This window comes from Varanus komodoensis, unplaced genomic scaffold (genome assembly GCF_004798865.1).
Source record: "Varanus komodoensis strain SLA01 unplaced genomic scaffold, ASM479886v1 scaffold1, whole genome shotgun sequence".
Lineage (NCBI taxonomy): Eukaryota > Metazoa > Chordata > Lepidosauria > Squamata > Varanidae > Varanus > Varanus komodoensis.
In genome coordinates, this window is record NW_025335268.1 from 49,654,959 (window position 1) to 49,670,358 (window position 15,400).

The 15,400-nt window shown below is 41.2% G+C and overlaps 1 protein-coding gene across 1 annotated transcript in view; it reads right to left on the reverse strand.

The window, feature by feature from the left end:
- The window catches only part of RSPO3 (R-spondin 3), a 65,183-nt gene that overhangs the window by 34,261 nt on the left and 15,522 nt on the right, over positions 1-15,400 (reverse strand). Inside the window, 1 exon segment of the mRNA XM_044449042.1 lies at positions 1-99. This exon segment is cut by the window's left edge and continues 26 nt beyond it. Coding sequence (XP_044304977.1) covers positions 1-99 — 99 coding nt within the window.

Here is a 15,400-nt window from a genome sequence, read left to right on the forward strand (position 1 = left end):
CCAGAAAGAAAAAGAGTCGAGGTTTACATGACATGCATCCATTGTATTCAGAACATGTCGCACATCCTCCTTGGCACGCTTGGCTCATATTGCGATGCACTAAGAAGAAAGTCACCAAAAAAGGGAAGGATTAGTTTAAAATATTATCTCTCCAGTCCTTAAATCTTATATTGAAATCTCATTAATTCTTCGGTAGCTCAAACACCCATATTTCACAGTGGTTTTTTAAGTCACTGTAATTCATAATATCCATTTTATTGCAAAACAGCTTCACAGTTCCTATTAAAATAAAGGATGTTAACAAAGACATGTGCATCCTGATCCCATGCTTATTTGTGGCAGGTGTGTGTGTGTATTGGGGGAAAGCAAAGGCAGGAACAGTTTAGACAAAGAATTTGCATCTGCATTGGTACCTGAGAAACCAAGGCAAGACTGTATGAATATTTATATATTTGTTGTTCTAAAGATATTTAATTTTAATTAATGAATATAGATTTTCTATTTGTTTTCTTTTCTCATTTTTTCATTTTCTGTATCTACCTGGATTTTACATTCTTGCAAAGGTAAGTGAACAATAAGCAAACAGTATATAGTGAACTAAAATGAGGAAAGCATACTTGGAGGTAACAAGTCTAAAAGCTGAACTTGATCGTCATATTGCATGGTATAAGTATTTTTGCATAGTAATACCGCTTTTGCAATCATCTCTAAAATAATACTTGTTCAGCCCACACAGGAAGAATGTATTAAGTCCTGAAAACACAAAAAATCAGTAAAGATAATATTTGTCTTATCTATATTTTCCAAGTGTCCTCTTTTACAAAGGACTATCCTCTCTTTGAAGAAGTCCTTTATTAGAGGAGCTATCCTGTCACGTTCTGGTTTAAAGGCAATGAACCACTGGAATGACCAGCCCTATGTGTGCCCCCGTTCTTGCTGCCCCTCAGCATAATCCTGTTCCAGGAAGGTGGTCAGCAATTCCCTTGTGGCTTCCCTCTTGCATTGGGCAACAACAGCAAGAAACAGCTGGGCAGTAGCAGTGGGGCTGTTCCCTCATGCAGAGAGAAGCTGTTAGAAGCTAATTTGAATAGATCTAGCACAGAACTGTATATAAATTTATATTTGGACTTCCTGGTTAAAAAAGCAAAGAAAAGATAGCTCAAGAAGGCTGCCATTAATTTTGCTGAATGTGCGATTTCACCTGGCATTGCTATCTGTGCCCCATGTTCATTTCTCTTTCACTTTCTTGTTAATGCCTCGTCATTGCTCAAAAAGACACTTAATTGGGTTTGTACTAGGTATAAATTGCAGCAAGTTGTTGAGCACTGAGATCCCACACTGGTTTTGTCAAGATTTGGCTTCTGACAACCCATGGTTCCTGGTAGAGTCTATGGGTGGGTACACAGGTCACGGCCACCCTGAAGCAGGCGCCATGAGCCGGACTGATGAGACAAGCTGCTGGAACAAGCCTATATTTCTTTAAATCATTGGTTGTTTGTCATGTCATACGAACCCAGATCCTATTTATAGTAGGATCTGCTTGGAACCATTTCAGGTTTTTGCTTTTCACTTTTTAATTGAGACAAGTCTGGTATATCTCTTGAATGGTGGCATGTAACCCTACATATTTGTGCAATTCACAGTTCCATATAGTAGTTGTGTAATGGGACATATAAAAAACGGGGCAAAGCCCCTCCTAGCATTAAAAATGTGTAAAGAAGGTGATGTTAATCTCACAAAGAATCCAGAAATATAAGCTTTGGTAATGTAGTAAGTTAAAAGTCCCAAGCAGCAAAACCTTGGAGGAAGAAGCAATTGTCTATTTTGCTGCTCCAGCAGGTAAATTCCAAAAGCCCCAAGGGAGAATTTTCTAATACCTGCATGGTGAAATACCACAATTCCCCCTTGACATCTAAATATAAATAAAACTAAAGCACAGCTCAAGAAAACTATACAACAGAAAAAAGAGTGATCACAAATAGAAACTTAGTCATAGTACTCAAATAGGACAAATGAAGACACATTTAGCCTCATAATTAGATTGAAATTTAAACAAAAATAAAATAAATTCTAGATTTTTTTGAGCAATTGTTCCAAGAGTAACAGAAAACCACCAGTGAAGGATGCAGAATTTATTCAGTCTGTTAGTTTTTTTAGCATAAGAGAAATAACCTCCAGATCAACCACAGGAACCACAACTGTTTTGCTTGCCTTCCAATTTTTTTTTTAAACTGAAAGGAATTCTTTTCATACAGAGTAAAAGGAAGTTATTTTTCCTCCCTGTGCACTCCACCTAGTTCCTCCAAAATTTATAAAAGGCAAGGACACATAAAAATCCACATTTATACAGGCATTTTTACTAGGTCACTGTACCTTGAGGTTGTTTTGAATGGGAAATTCTCAAGACATGGCAATTCTCCCTACCAAATACACTAATAGATACAGCCAGCAAGGCATTACAATTATCACTGGCAGAGGCAAGTTACATTCCCCATTCAGTACAATCTGAATTTGTCTTAGTTAGAAGACAGGACATCTATGCAGTTGAATACTTCTGATAACTGAGGACTGCAGACTGTATCACCTTTCATCCAGGAAAAGACAAATTACACCTCTCCAATGGGCACCAGTATGCATGTGGACACTTCTCCTGACACATGCCAGGCTTCCTGCCTCTCCTGATTTTTATTTCTTTTCTTAAGATTTTAAAAAGTCTATATGATTATTTAACAGACAGGTACCAGCTTTATTTGGGTTCAAAAGAGTGGAGAGGTTGGGGTGACAGTCCCATTTTGTATCAATGCTGTTGGTAGGTTATGCTTCTTTTAGTCTCACCAATTGGCCTTATGGAAAATGAATTGTTTGCAAGCAGTTATGCTCACTATGTCAATCATTTTATGAACAGGTAAACTCACATGGTAGCCATTTTGTGAAAGTGCTCATGACATGAGAGATATGGGCACAGACCCAAGGATGTTGGGAACGATGGCTTATACGAATGAAAGGGACTATGGAATCAGTAATGAATCCTTAAATACTCACTAAAAAGTTTGGTGAAAAACATTGCCTTAGTTTATTGAATGGTTTAACACATTAATGGTATTCAGATATGATATCCATGCGTGTACATCTGAAGGGTCCAAAAGTAGGATGGTGCTCCCAGTTGGTGGAATGAGATGTTATAATTTCATTCTCTTCCTCACGCTGCTAGACTGGTAAGTTAACTGAAACTGGCTGTATCAAAATGCCCCGTTTTCAGGGAGGTTGATATGGTTCAATTTCAGCTCCTTCTTCTAGCACCCCCTCATAATGTCAATATTCAAGATGGCATTGTGAGGATCCCTAGCTGTCCTGATTAAAAAAGCAAAATGCCCACCATTTCTTGTTAGATTTCTAGTTTAACTAGCATCTGATTCCAACACAAATTGTCTGGGATTTAAAGGATGCTCAACAGCTTGTTCACACAGTGAATTCACCAAATATAGCTATGTTTGGCTTGGTAGGTTCAAGAAGTATGCTTTATTGTTTTGCTTGTTCCTAGATATACTTTGGCAATATTCCACTGCAGTCTGAAAACTCCCATAGGATTGTAGACTGAAAAACAAAACTTTGCACCATGGAACCCTAAATTCTTCTTTGTATAAATGAGGCAAATTAAGCTATTGTGCATGATTTTAATAACTATTCATTAGCATGAGATATTCTCATATCCATAGAAAGCACAGAAATTGAATGGAGCACCTGAGTTGCAGTCCAGAGAAGTGGACGTGTGGGTCAAACATTCTTCTTGCTTGATTTTACCTGACCTAACAAGCCTGTACTTGATAGGATGCAATAGTGCCCCTCAGGGTCCCAGTTAGTTGGCACCACTCCAGGATGCCTGCATAGAATAGAACGTGCACTTTGTTTTCCAACATAAACTCAGAAGATAAGCTCATGCCCACAATAATTAGAACTGGCCAGTGCTTTCAAAATTCAGGAGTATAGCATCGTATGAAGGTGGATTCAGCCACAAAATAATCTTCTGGCTACACTATTCAGAATAGTGTAATTTGCTGGCTAAACTGTTCAGAATTGTAAGGTGCCATATGGCTGGATAAAACAATAGTAAGTCTCTGATACAGGCTCAGCTTGTATGCACTGAGATTCCCATAAAAGTCAAGCATTTGCTCACTTCACATTGTGTTTCTAACAACAACTACCTGGAGACTAAGATGCATTCTCTCATGCAATTTTCTCTGCAATTAACTTTTCAGATGCTATCAGACCCAGGAGGGTAACATGTAACTTGCTAACTTAGATAAATGTTTTCAATTTTATTTACACATTTTTGTTTGTTGCTTTCCTGTTTTCATCCCTCTTTCTCTATCCAGCCAAACTTCCTGTACATGGTTTTAAAAGGGCATTTCTCTCCCATTTGAAATACCACATCGTTGCAGACTACCCCTTGTGTCCTTAGAGTTTTCACAAGATTTTTGTTAAGATTTGTGTATCTGCACTTTGCACAAGAAAGTCCTAAATATATTTATTTTTATTTTTCTAGAGTTAGCTGACAGGAGGGGTCCCTAAAAAAATCCCTTAACAGATGGACAAGCTAGGGTGTATCAGCGAGTTAATCCTAGCAGCCAGGATTAATTCTTTTGTGGGGAAACTTGCACAGAATGGGGTCCATCAGTAGGGAAAGCTATCCTACATGCCATCTATAAGAAAGTGACTGGCAATATTGAAGAAATTGCAAATGAGAAAACTATGTAAAACAATATCAAAAAGTGGTGTTACAATTTGAAATTTGCCCCTACATTTTCTATGTCCCCTTTTCAAAACAAGAAAATAATTAAAAAAAAAACCTGTTTACAATTTTGCCTTTAACAGGTCAGCAAACCTGTTAAAGTAGTTTTTCTACTTTTTAAAAACTTCCTCTAAAAAACAAAAATAAAAACAAAACCCTTTTGGTGACTACAGGCCTGGTAGAAGCTAAATGCAAAATTGCTGGTGAGGGCTAGATGCAAAAGCAGGGGATGGACCTAACATGATCCAACATTCAGAAACAGAAGAGCAGCAGAACTCTGCTCAAGAGGCCAGTGACAATTCAGAAGGAAGGACTAGAGAGGCAAGGGAAAGGAAAAAGAGTGGGGTGGGTTACTGGAGAGGGAATGCTGGAAGTGCAAATTGAACCCACCCAAATAAATCTCCAGGCATTCAATAACAGAGGCAGAACTAATTTGATGGCTTGCAGACATCTTCCCAAGCTCACAAAAGCCACTGATGTTAAAGTTTCTCCCCTTATATTAAAGGACATATATGGGCTTTGGAATACCAAAAGAACGCATGAAATACATATGCTCAAATCACTGATGGACTGAAAGATATGACAGATTCAGAGAATAACAAGCTGGGTAAGAACCTGCTTTGGATTAACAGCTGAACATAGCTGGAGAAATGTCAAGACTTTAAAAATGTGCCTCTGAGACTTTCTGTTAGCTGAGGGGCAGAGTAGTTTAGGACAGTTTTTGATGCAACATTGCAAAGCCAAAGAAGCCTCATTTTCCTGTTCTTAGGATCAGAGTCATTGTTAACTGATGGGAGTTAGTTTTATGGCATCCTTCAGATCCACAGGAAGAAGTAGCCAATCAGAGCCCACAATCCATTGCAAAGCCTGCAGATCTACTGATACTTTTGCAGAAAGGCTTAAAGGGGACATACTTCCCTGGTAGAGCATAAACTGTGCATGGTGAAGGTCACAGGTTCAATCCTTACTTTCTCCAGGTAAAGCCAGGAAAGTATCCTGCTTAAAATCCTGGAGAACTGCTGTCTGTCAGTTTTGGTAATGCTGTGCTAGATAAACCAATGACTCAATATAAGTCAGCTTCCTATGTTTGTAATTTCATGGAAGGAAGCTTTCAAAGGAGTAAACAGTCTCAAACAGTGATGAAAACCACCCAAACATTTTGAAGGACCTGTCTGAGACTTGGGCTACAAAGCCCAAGCGCCCAGCACCACAGTTGCTGCTAATATACCAGAACCATGGATAGATCAAGTTATTTGTTTTGCTTGCAGACGGAAGGGAGAGAGACATCCATAGTGGCAGAACTCTGCTCTCCCTCAGTTCCAGCCTTCAGGGCCCCCATACCTGCGGCTCCTCCTACAGTGCATGTCAGCTCTCCAGAATTTGAACTTGCAGCCACAGTCTACCTGGGAGAAAATCTGTTTACCTGATCCTAAGCTGGTCCAAACAGCCATAAGAAAGAAATGATTCTCAATGGAAAGAAAGCAAAAAGATGGGGAGTCATGAGTTCAAATATGTCCAGTGGTCCTGAGGATGTTATTGCTTCAGCCAGATAAGAGCTAGAAAACCTTGGCCTGCTAGGATCGTTGGAAAAAGCACCTAGCCTATCAGAGGAGCAATGAGTCATGAGGAACTATAAATGCTAACCTTCATGTGGCTTCATACAGTATCCACTGCAAGCATCAACACTGTCCCACACAACGTGGGGAGAAAAGCAAGTTAGTGAGAGAACGGAGTGGCTTAAATAGAAAGCACATAAGAACATCTGGAGAGGTGCACCTGCACAGGATAGATGGCTTTGGATGACTGCCTACATCCAGTAACAATTTAGAGGATCAATGTATCTATTTGTGATTGGTCAGAGTGTATTCATCCTATATGACATTACTACTAGTATAAATTCTTTGTTTAAGCTTTGTTTGAAGAATCTGTTCTACTCACTCTGCAGAATGATAATAAATCTTGGTACATACCACAAACAGTTATTGACCTCCAAGTTAATGGATCAAAGAATCGTGTGTTAAATATTTCACCTTTATATTTGAGCTGAGGGAAAGAGGGTAATTTTTATGATTTCTCCAACAGTAGCCAGCCCACAGTTTGGAGGCTGATCCAGTCACAGCAATGGCCAAAAAACCTGTTACTGAGTCACGCTTCTTTAAAGAATAATAGCTTGCATCACTCCCCAATTGCACTGACACCAGCACAAAGTTCTCAGTTACTGATCCAGCACCTGTGGAACTCCCTGCTTCAGAAATCCAAGCAGGGCTGGATCCATCTGTAGTGGGCTCCCCACTGTGCCCCCGAGGAACTTCCACATAATATGAATGCCAATAATTCCTGCCTTGGAGCAGATTACACCCTCAGTAAAGGATCCAGTTTGTAGATTGGGGTGCTTTTGGATCCAGCATTGGGAGCAGAATCAAGGGTGGGCTCAGTGGCATGGAGCACCTTCTATGGCTGAGATTCCAACTGTTATGCATGCTGTGATATTATTATATTATTATTGCATTTTATACTGCCCATAGCTAAAGATCTCTGGACAGTTTACAACAATATTATTATTATTATTATTATTATTATTGTTGTTGTTGTTGTTGTTGTTGTTGTTGTTATGATTTAAAAGCTTTTCTATCCCGTACCCTACAGAACATCTCGGGACAACTTACAATAAATCATATAATCATACACTCAAGTCACACATCCCAATTCTGACCAGGTCGGACCCTGCTTAGCTTCCAGGATTACACAAGATCAGGCACTGCAGGCTACATGGAAGCTTCCCTGTCATCTGATAACGTCTCATCTGGCTTATTATAATATGAGGATTGCCTTTTGTCAGGACAAAATGAGTGAAAGCACCATCATAATCTGATTGCCACAAGGAGAGCTTTAGACTGGTCAAGATGGGACCCTGATCTGATCAGGAAACCATGTTGCAAGACTTGTTCCTCACTTATGGCTGTGTACATAGGCTAATGTATGCCTGTCCTAAAACCCTTTGTCTTTCTTTTCTCCCTTGTCTTAATCCATTGAGTTCTTTCCCTTCCACTCTCATGTACCTCTAGCAAGTTGCCTGCCTGCTCCCCCACTCTCTTCCAAATTGTGGGGTTAATTGGTTGCAAAAGTACCCTGTACAGAACCCATTTTTGTAGTTCCCTTCAGAGCTACCTACATGCTGCATGTTTTCCTGTATGTCTGAATAAACTGTAATACTCTTTTGATTGTACACCCCCAACATACTTGTGTTCACTTTCTTGACATGTTTAAAATGGTATGAAAACCTCAACTGGTCCAAAATACAACAGTGATATTGTTAACAGGGACTGGCCAACGTGATCATACAATGCTAGTACTTTACCACCTGTGGTAATTTCAAGTCCTTGTCTGAGCCAAAACTGCTGATACGAACATTCAAAGCTCCAAATGGTCTGGGGCCAGGTGATTGTCTACTCCCTTATATAGCTGCCTGGACTCTAAGACCATCCTCAGAGGTCCTTCTGAGGAGCTTCTGCCAAGGGGAGTCAGGTAAGGGGCGAATAAGAAGAGGAGGTTTTCTGTTGTGCAACGAGGTTCCCAGAGAGGCGATGTTCTTTCCAGAGCCATACTGAAGCCTTCCAGTTTTCCCAGGCTTCTGGTTTCTGTCTCAGATCTGTTTAAAGCTTTGTGTTGTTTCTAAATTTTACTTTGGTTCTAACTTCTATTTTATACCATAGTTTTAAACTTTCAAACTTTTATAGTGTATCTCATCTTAATTGTTGTGAATGGCCCAAAGAGCTTTGGTTACTGGACAGTTATAGAAATTTAATAAATCATTAGCAACACACAGACAAAAATGTACAATAGTAAGAAAACAGCATAATTCACTTCATAATTGTTAAAATCATTGTCCATGCTTACTTGAGAGGAAAAGGCTCTGATCTCTTCATGGTAACGAACACAAATAGCAAACACAAGCTCCTCCTTTTATAGTGTTGCCTTCTATAGTGCACAGACAGAGAAAATATAAATACATCCAAGTGTGCTTATCTCTCCCACACCCATGCACCCTCTCTCAAAAAAGAGACCTCAACCTGATTTACATGTCACTCTCACTGTCACTATAACCCACCATTTGGAAAGATGCGTAGAATGTGTGAATCATTTACAATATGCATAGACAACTTGTGAATGCTCTATAACTCATGTCTAAAGCTGGGCGCTCTGGCATGTGTGAGGGTTAAATAATTTAGAGTTAACCTATGTTTTGTTGTTGTATTATTTCTGGATTGTTTAATTCATAAACAATCCATAGTACCCTGCTCTGGACATCATGCTAACATCCTATGAACAGGGTTGTTTCTACATACCAGAGGTAGCTTCTACACTCACAGTTTGCTGCCATAATGTATGAATTGGCCAACAGATGGCTTCACTGCCTCCTTCAGACACAACAGCTCAATAGGGCCAGTGTGGTGTAGTGGTTAAGAGCCTGGGACTGGGACTCAGGCGATCTGGGTTCTAGTCCCCGCTCAGCCATGGAGCCAACTGCGTGACTTTGGGCCAGTCACAGACTCTCAGCCCAACCTACCTCACAGGGTTGTTGTTGTGGGGATAAGATGGAGGAGGAGAATGATGTAAGCTGCCTTGAGCCTTTTGAGGGAAAAGGCAGGATATAAATCAATCAATAAATAAATAAAATAGGGCATACACATACATAGTCAAGAAGACCAGCAAATGCCTCCCTTTTCTCATTGGATGACAAGGGCCAGTCATTACCCCTTAGTGTAATCTAGTCCCTAGTGTTATTAGTTCCTGAGGGAAAGGAAAAACATAAATATAACCAAGTAAAGTAAATAATGCTGTTCTGGAAAAGCATAATTATCTTATTCATTGTTCATAATAAACACTCCAAGTGGCCAGCTGCATATTGCATTACTGACTACATTTATTCACATGCATGCAGTACCAGAGATCTAGTACCCTGCTTGGAATTTTATAGCAGGGGTCTCAAACTCGCGGCCCGCGGGCCAATTGCCGGGCTGGACGGGGCACGGGGGAGGGGCCCTGCGGCCTTCCAGGCCGGCCTCTGGGAGCCACGCGGGATGGGCGGCCCACCACCACCGCTTGATGCGGCCCAGCCTCACCCAGACTCTACTTCCAGTGGCCCCCAGGTAAGTTGAGTTTGAGACCCCTGTCTTATAATGACGCTGGGGAGGAGGTTGACTAACATCCACCTGTACAACTAAGTTTAAATAATCAAAATTTGAAAAACATTCTCTTGCTTCTCATGTGCCCTACGCATGTGCTTCCCCTTCTTAATAAACAATAACTCAAGTAAACAAACAAATTTATTAACAACTACTACTACTACAAAGTGTTTGGGGCAACTTAAAAGCTAACCAATTTATTTTGACAAAAGCTCTCCTGGTCTACTGGCCACTTCATTAGAGTATGGAATATTAAGGGAATTTTCAGGTTATTCTACAGTAAATTTGGAAGATGTATATGAATTGCAAACAGTGAGATCAGAAGGAAATTAAAGCAGGTAGTTGTTAATGAAGGAAATTATCCTCCTTTTCACTTCACAGCTGTTTACCCTCTGACTGCAGTTCCCTAAAAATACTCAACCAGTTAGGACTCTCGGTAACAACTCTGGACTACACTGCAGCACTGTCCACAACTCTCCACAACTCTCTTCCCAGTTGTGTATGGGCTCTAACAGGTACGCACTACTTTACAGGGTTGCTGTAACCTATAGCCAGCCACAGTGCCTTCCTCTGCTAATATGGTCTGATGACAGAATTTACTTATATTGGCAGAATTTACTTATATTGGCAGGTTCATAAACACAGGGGGGGGGTTAAGGTAAAGAGAGAGAGAGTGCAATGTTTTTACATAAAATATGACCTGAACTAGAAGCCTCTTGACCTCATGGGATGGGATATGCTACTATGCAATCACAGTTACACTAACTTTCTGGATGTCTCAGTTGTTGCCTATGTGTGCCTTTCCCAATGGTTGTTAAATATGCCTTTCTCATTTTACATCACTGTTGTGATATGTGGCTGGGCTCTATGGAATTTGCCAAGCTAAAATGTGGAAGCCAAAACTATAAAGGCAAAATCGATTAGTATATGAAAAAGAGTGTGGAAATCATGCGTTGTGAAATAGTTACATACGTGGCAGATTTATTGTAGGGTGGGTGTATACTTCCTCAAGGACCAGTAAGTGCATGCAATGACAACAGGCTGTGGCCAACTAGATTCTGGATACATAGAAACAAAGAAACTGAGCAAGTCAGAAGGGGCCTCTCAGGCCATCTAGTCTGACCCCCGGCTCTAGCCAGCTCTGCTCATGACATGCCTACCATGTGCATGCCCAGCCTATCCTGGAACACCCTCACTGATGGGGCTTGCAGCACCTCCTGTGGAAGCCCATTCCGTACCCTCGGGACCCTAACTTCCTGACATCCAAATTGAACCTTGGTTCCCTGAGCTTGGCTCCAGTGGAACACGTCCTGCCCTCCTCCACAGGGGAAACACCTCTCACGCGCCACCCCATGGTGTCACCCATACCATTCCATGGGTCTGTGGGATGGCCCACACAGTGGCCAACACCCAGCAGAGCTTGAATAAACCGAGTGGTTTACTGTGTGTGCCAGAATATGCAAGCCACAGCAGGAAGTCACAGTGGTTTATCACGACTTGCAAACCTGGTCAGGGTTACTTGCTGCTGTGGCTAACAAAGCACCCTGTTTCTGGCTGGCTCGTTACTTACAGTGGCATCCTGCCTGGGTGTGCATGTCACAATGAACCAGAGCAACCACCTGCCACAGCCTGAAGATTCACAAAGGCCACTGGCAGTCACCACAGACCACTGTGAATACCTGTGATTGTGCAAACTGGCTCACAGTGAGAGACTGTCTTTCAACACAGCGGCTGGATTCACATGACACAGCAAACAACCCTGAGCTGCTTGTATACCGCACTGATTTTGCCCGAACTTATCAGTCAGGCAATCATGTGATTCCTGGGCAGTGCAGTTTTTGTGCTCCCCACTCCATCCTCTCAGCCTTGCCACATATTCCAGTAGCCCTTGAGAGCAAAATCCCCATCTTTCCCTTATTTGGCTTCTATCACTATGTCCACTCATTCCCCTTCTGCAGAGCCAGCCCTCCCATTAGGCAGAGAGAGGCACTTACTTCAGTCAGCAGAGGCTGAGACGTGGCACTAAGGCCCTGGGTGACAGAGCCAGTGCCGTGAGGCCTGCCCTGCACCCCTAAAGCTAGCTTGCTGCATTCAGGTATCATGGTGAAGGCTCCCCTGCCCTTTGGCAGGTTGTGTTGCCAGTCCCGTCAACTTTTGGACACAGCATGGATGGGGAAGCCATCTTCTTCTTTGCCTCAGGCAGCAAAATGCCTTGGCCTAACCCTGCCGTTTGCTCTTGCTCATGCACCCAACTTCCTTGTGGTGCATCAGGTGATACCCTTATGCTGTTTCCCTGTTTCCAAAAATAAGCAGGGAGAGGGACATATTCCTCAGCTACGGGAACAAGATGAGCAATTGTTGCTAAGGTGCTGAGAGGAGGAGAAATCATAGGCTAGAAGCAGTAACTTCCATGGATGTTCTTGCCAGGGGGCTCTGTGATGTTTCTGTACTTACAATGGTAAAATAGTGATACCAAATTTGGACAATTGGAGAAGCTGTAGTGAAGTAAGGAAACCTTACAACAGACCATTGGTTCTCCCTGTGATTTGAGAAAACTAATCCTACCAAGCAGGAACTCCAGAACTGGGTCCATACAACATAACAGACCCACATCAGTAAGATTTCACCACCACCATGAGTTCTCATGTTGTGTGAACTCGTGTAGTGTCTATCTATAATTGATGAATAGAGGCACTTCAAAATGCCAGTGAAGGAAAAAAAAGAAGTCCCTGGTTTTTTCCACAAACATCAGAGCTGCATTATCCATAACTTGTGCACATAAAGATCTCAAAGCTTTCACGCCTGGATACTAGCAAGTGATTACTGGTTCTTGATTTATTTGATAAAGATGGGTGTCTCAATTATGCAGATATCTGGAAAGCAACTGCATCATAGCAGTGATTATGTGTCAGAAGTGTAGCCATGCATCCATTGTAGTTGTCATGGTGTTGAGCCGGAACTCAAGAGATCTGCGTTCCAAGATGTGCTCAGTGATCATGCTCACTGCGTGACACTGGCCCATTCATTGATTCCCAGCCTAATGTATCTTACAGGCTTGTTGGGATGATAAAATAGAGGTAAAGAGGGTCATGTACACTTCCTTCAGTACCTTGAAAGAAAAAAGGCAGATTATAAATATAATAATAAAATAAACAAATGTATCCTACTTTACAGAGAGCAGTCTTGTATTTGAAAGGCTGTCATAAAATAGCCTCCATCTTAAGATATCCTCTATTTAAAACAACAACAACAAATGATCCAGTCCAAGTCTGATTTAAATATAAGGAATGATAAGAAGAAAGCACAGATCCCTTCAAGTTTTCTATTTTTTTCAGGGTTAGTACCCTGGCAGTGGACTGAGCAGGCATGAACACAGATCATTTGGTTTTCATTTCTTCCACTATGGCAAAATGCATCACCTGTCTATTTAAATAATTCTAATTATTTCTAAATTTACACTTGTACAACAGAACCTGCAGCATGCAAGAGAATCAGTAAGTACTCTGTTGAATTCTGACCCAAGAAAGTGTTTCCAATTTCAGTACTGAACACTCATTTTATACAATTTTACTCCTCTTCCTCCTGATACCAAATTTGTTAATTTCAGCAGTCTGTTTTAGGATGACTGACAATTCTACCATCTAACATAGGGCGTGTTTTACTAGGGGCTCTCCAATCACTCTGCTTTGGAAGTGGGCACAGATGAGACCATGAGATGGACTTTCTTCCAGTACTATCAAACTTCACTGTAAAAAAGAAAACAAGAGCCTTCAGCTAGCTTTCAGTCCTATTACCACCCTAGTTCCTACATGTGTTCTTTTAAACTGTGCAGGGGCAAATATAGAGCAAGCAAATTTATGTTAGATTAAAATCAGATAAAAATTGCATATATTTAAACAAAGGAAATAATTTAAAGAAAACCAAAAGAGGATAGGAACTAAAGCATTTCAAATCAAAGGTAGGAAAGCATTTCTAATTCATGTTGCTGTCATGAGTCTGATGTGAAGACTCAACAAAGACCACATCACTATGCCACATATTTGCTTCTTCAGGGGGTGTGTAGCTTCCGGTGGTAGGCGAAGGTTTGATCCTTAGGACACATAGATGGCTGGGCTTGCAATGGGCAGGTCGCCTGCATAATAAATGCCTGCCTGGTGTGAAGGCTTGTAGTCTAGCTGACCCTGCACATGTAACAGGCAGCATTTTAGAGAAAGCCACGTTGTTGGTCCTGGATTTCATTCTTCTACCTAGCAACCTAAACTGGGCTTTCAGGACCTCATGAATACATTTCCCCATGTCACTGCTACCAGCACGGACCACAACCACTGACCAGCCCCACACCATCTGCAGAGCTATCTATTCGGGATGTGAAATCCTCCACCTTTGTAGGCAACTTACCATGTGATGTGCAAGCTCATCACAAACTCAGCTATCTACTGTTTATTTTTATTTTTACTATAGTTTTAAATGTTTAAATCTTGTTTTGTGGTGGTATATATTTTGGTTTTAAATATGGTAAAAAGTCCAGAGAGCTTTGGCCGTTAGGCATTATAGAAATGCAGTAAACGCACACAAGTCCCCTAGTGTCTTGGATGCACTTCCTTGGTGCAGGAAGCACAGGTGTTTTTCTTCCAAAAAATGGGTGCTTTCTAAGGTATCATTTGTCTTTTCCTTAAAATGATGCCCTGCTTCTTCACCTTAGCAGCCTCAGCTTCAATGGAATAGAATTGTTCCTGAAAGCAGAAATCCACAACTTCTGTTCCACAGCACACAGCCTTGTATGTGACACTTAGTACAATAGCCTCCCACAATGCTTCTGGCTTTCTTCCTCTATAAGGGTTTCATGTTTACTAGCTGGTACTAGCTGCTGCAGCCAATTAGGACCTTGTCTAGAAAGCAAGGAGATGTATAGTGCAAGTAAAAGCATGTGCTAGCTTCCCGTGAGTTGAAATCTAGATTAGTTGAGATGCCTGGGAAGAGAGATTTTCTCTTTAATGGAAACTACTTTAAGAACTCGTGTTGCATTTTTTCCAGCTATAACCATGTGAAGTGTTGCCCTTCAAGGAGTTGGTGTCTTTTGCAATATCCTTGCCTTGCATTCACTTGATGATTTATGAGTTTACATAAATTTCAAACCCCAGAAATACTTTAATATTAAAAAGGAAATAATGCTTACCTCCCCCTTCCACAGATGCTTAACTCAACAGTGGGCCTGAGTTGTGCTGTATCCCTAGTTCAACTTGCTTAGCTTCAGCAACATTTCTGAATTGGTCACTTCTTCGTTGTTGAGTGAATACCTTGAGGCAGTGCTTTTTTTTTGTCATAGAACGCACCGCAACAGAGTTCCGGCACCTTTTCTCGACAGATTTTCCAAATTTTAAAAGTAACTTTTGAAAATTTGATTTTGGTCCATGTGGATTTGAAT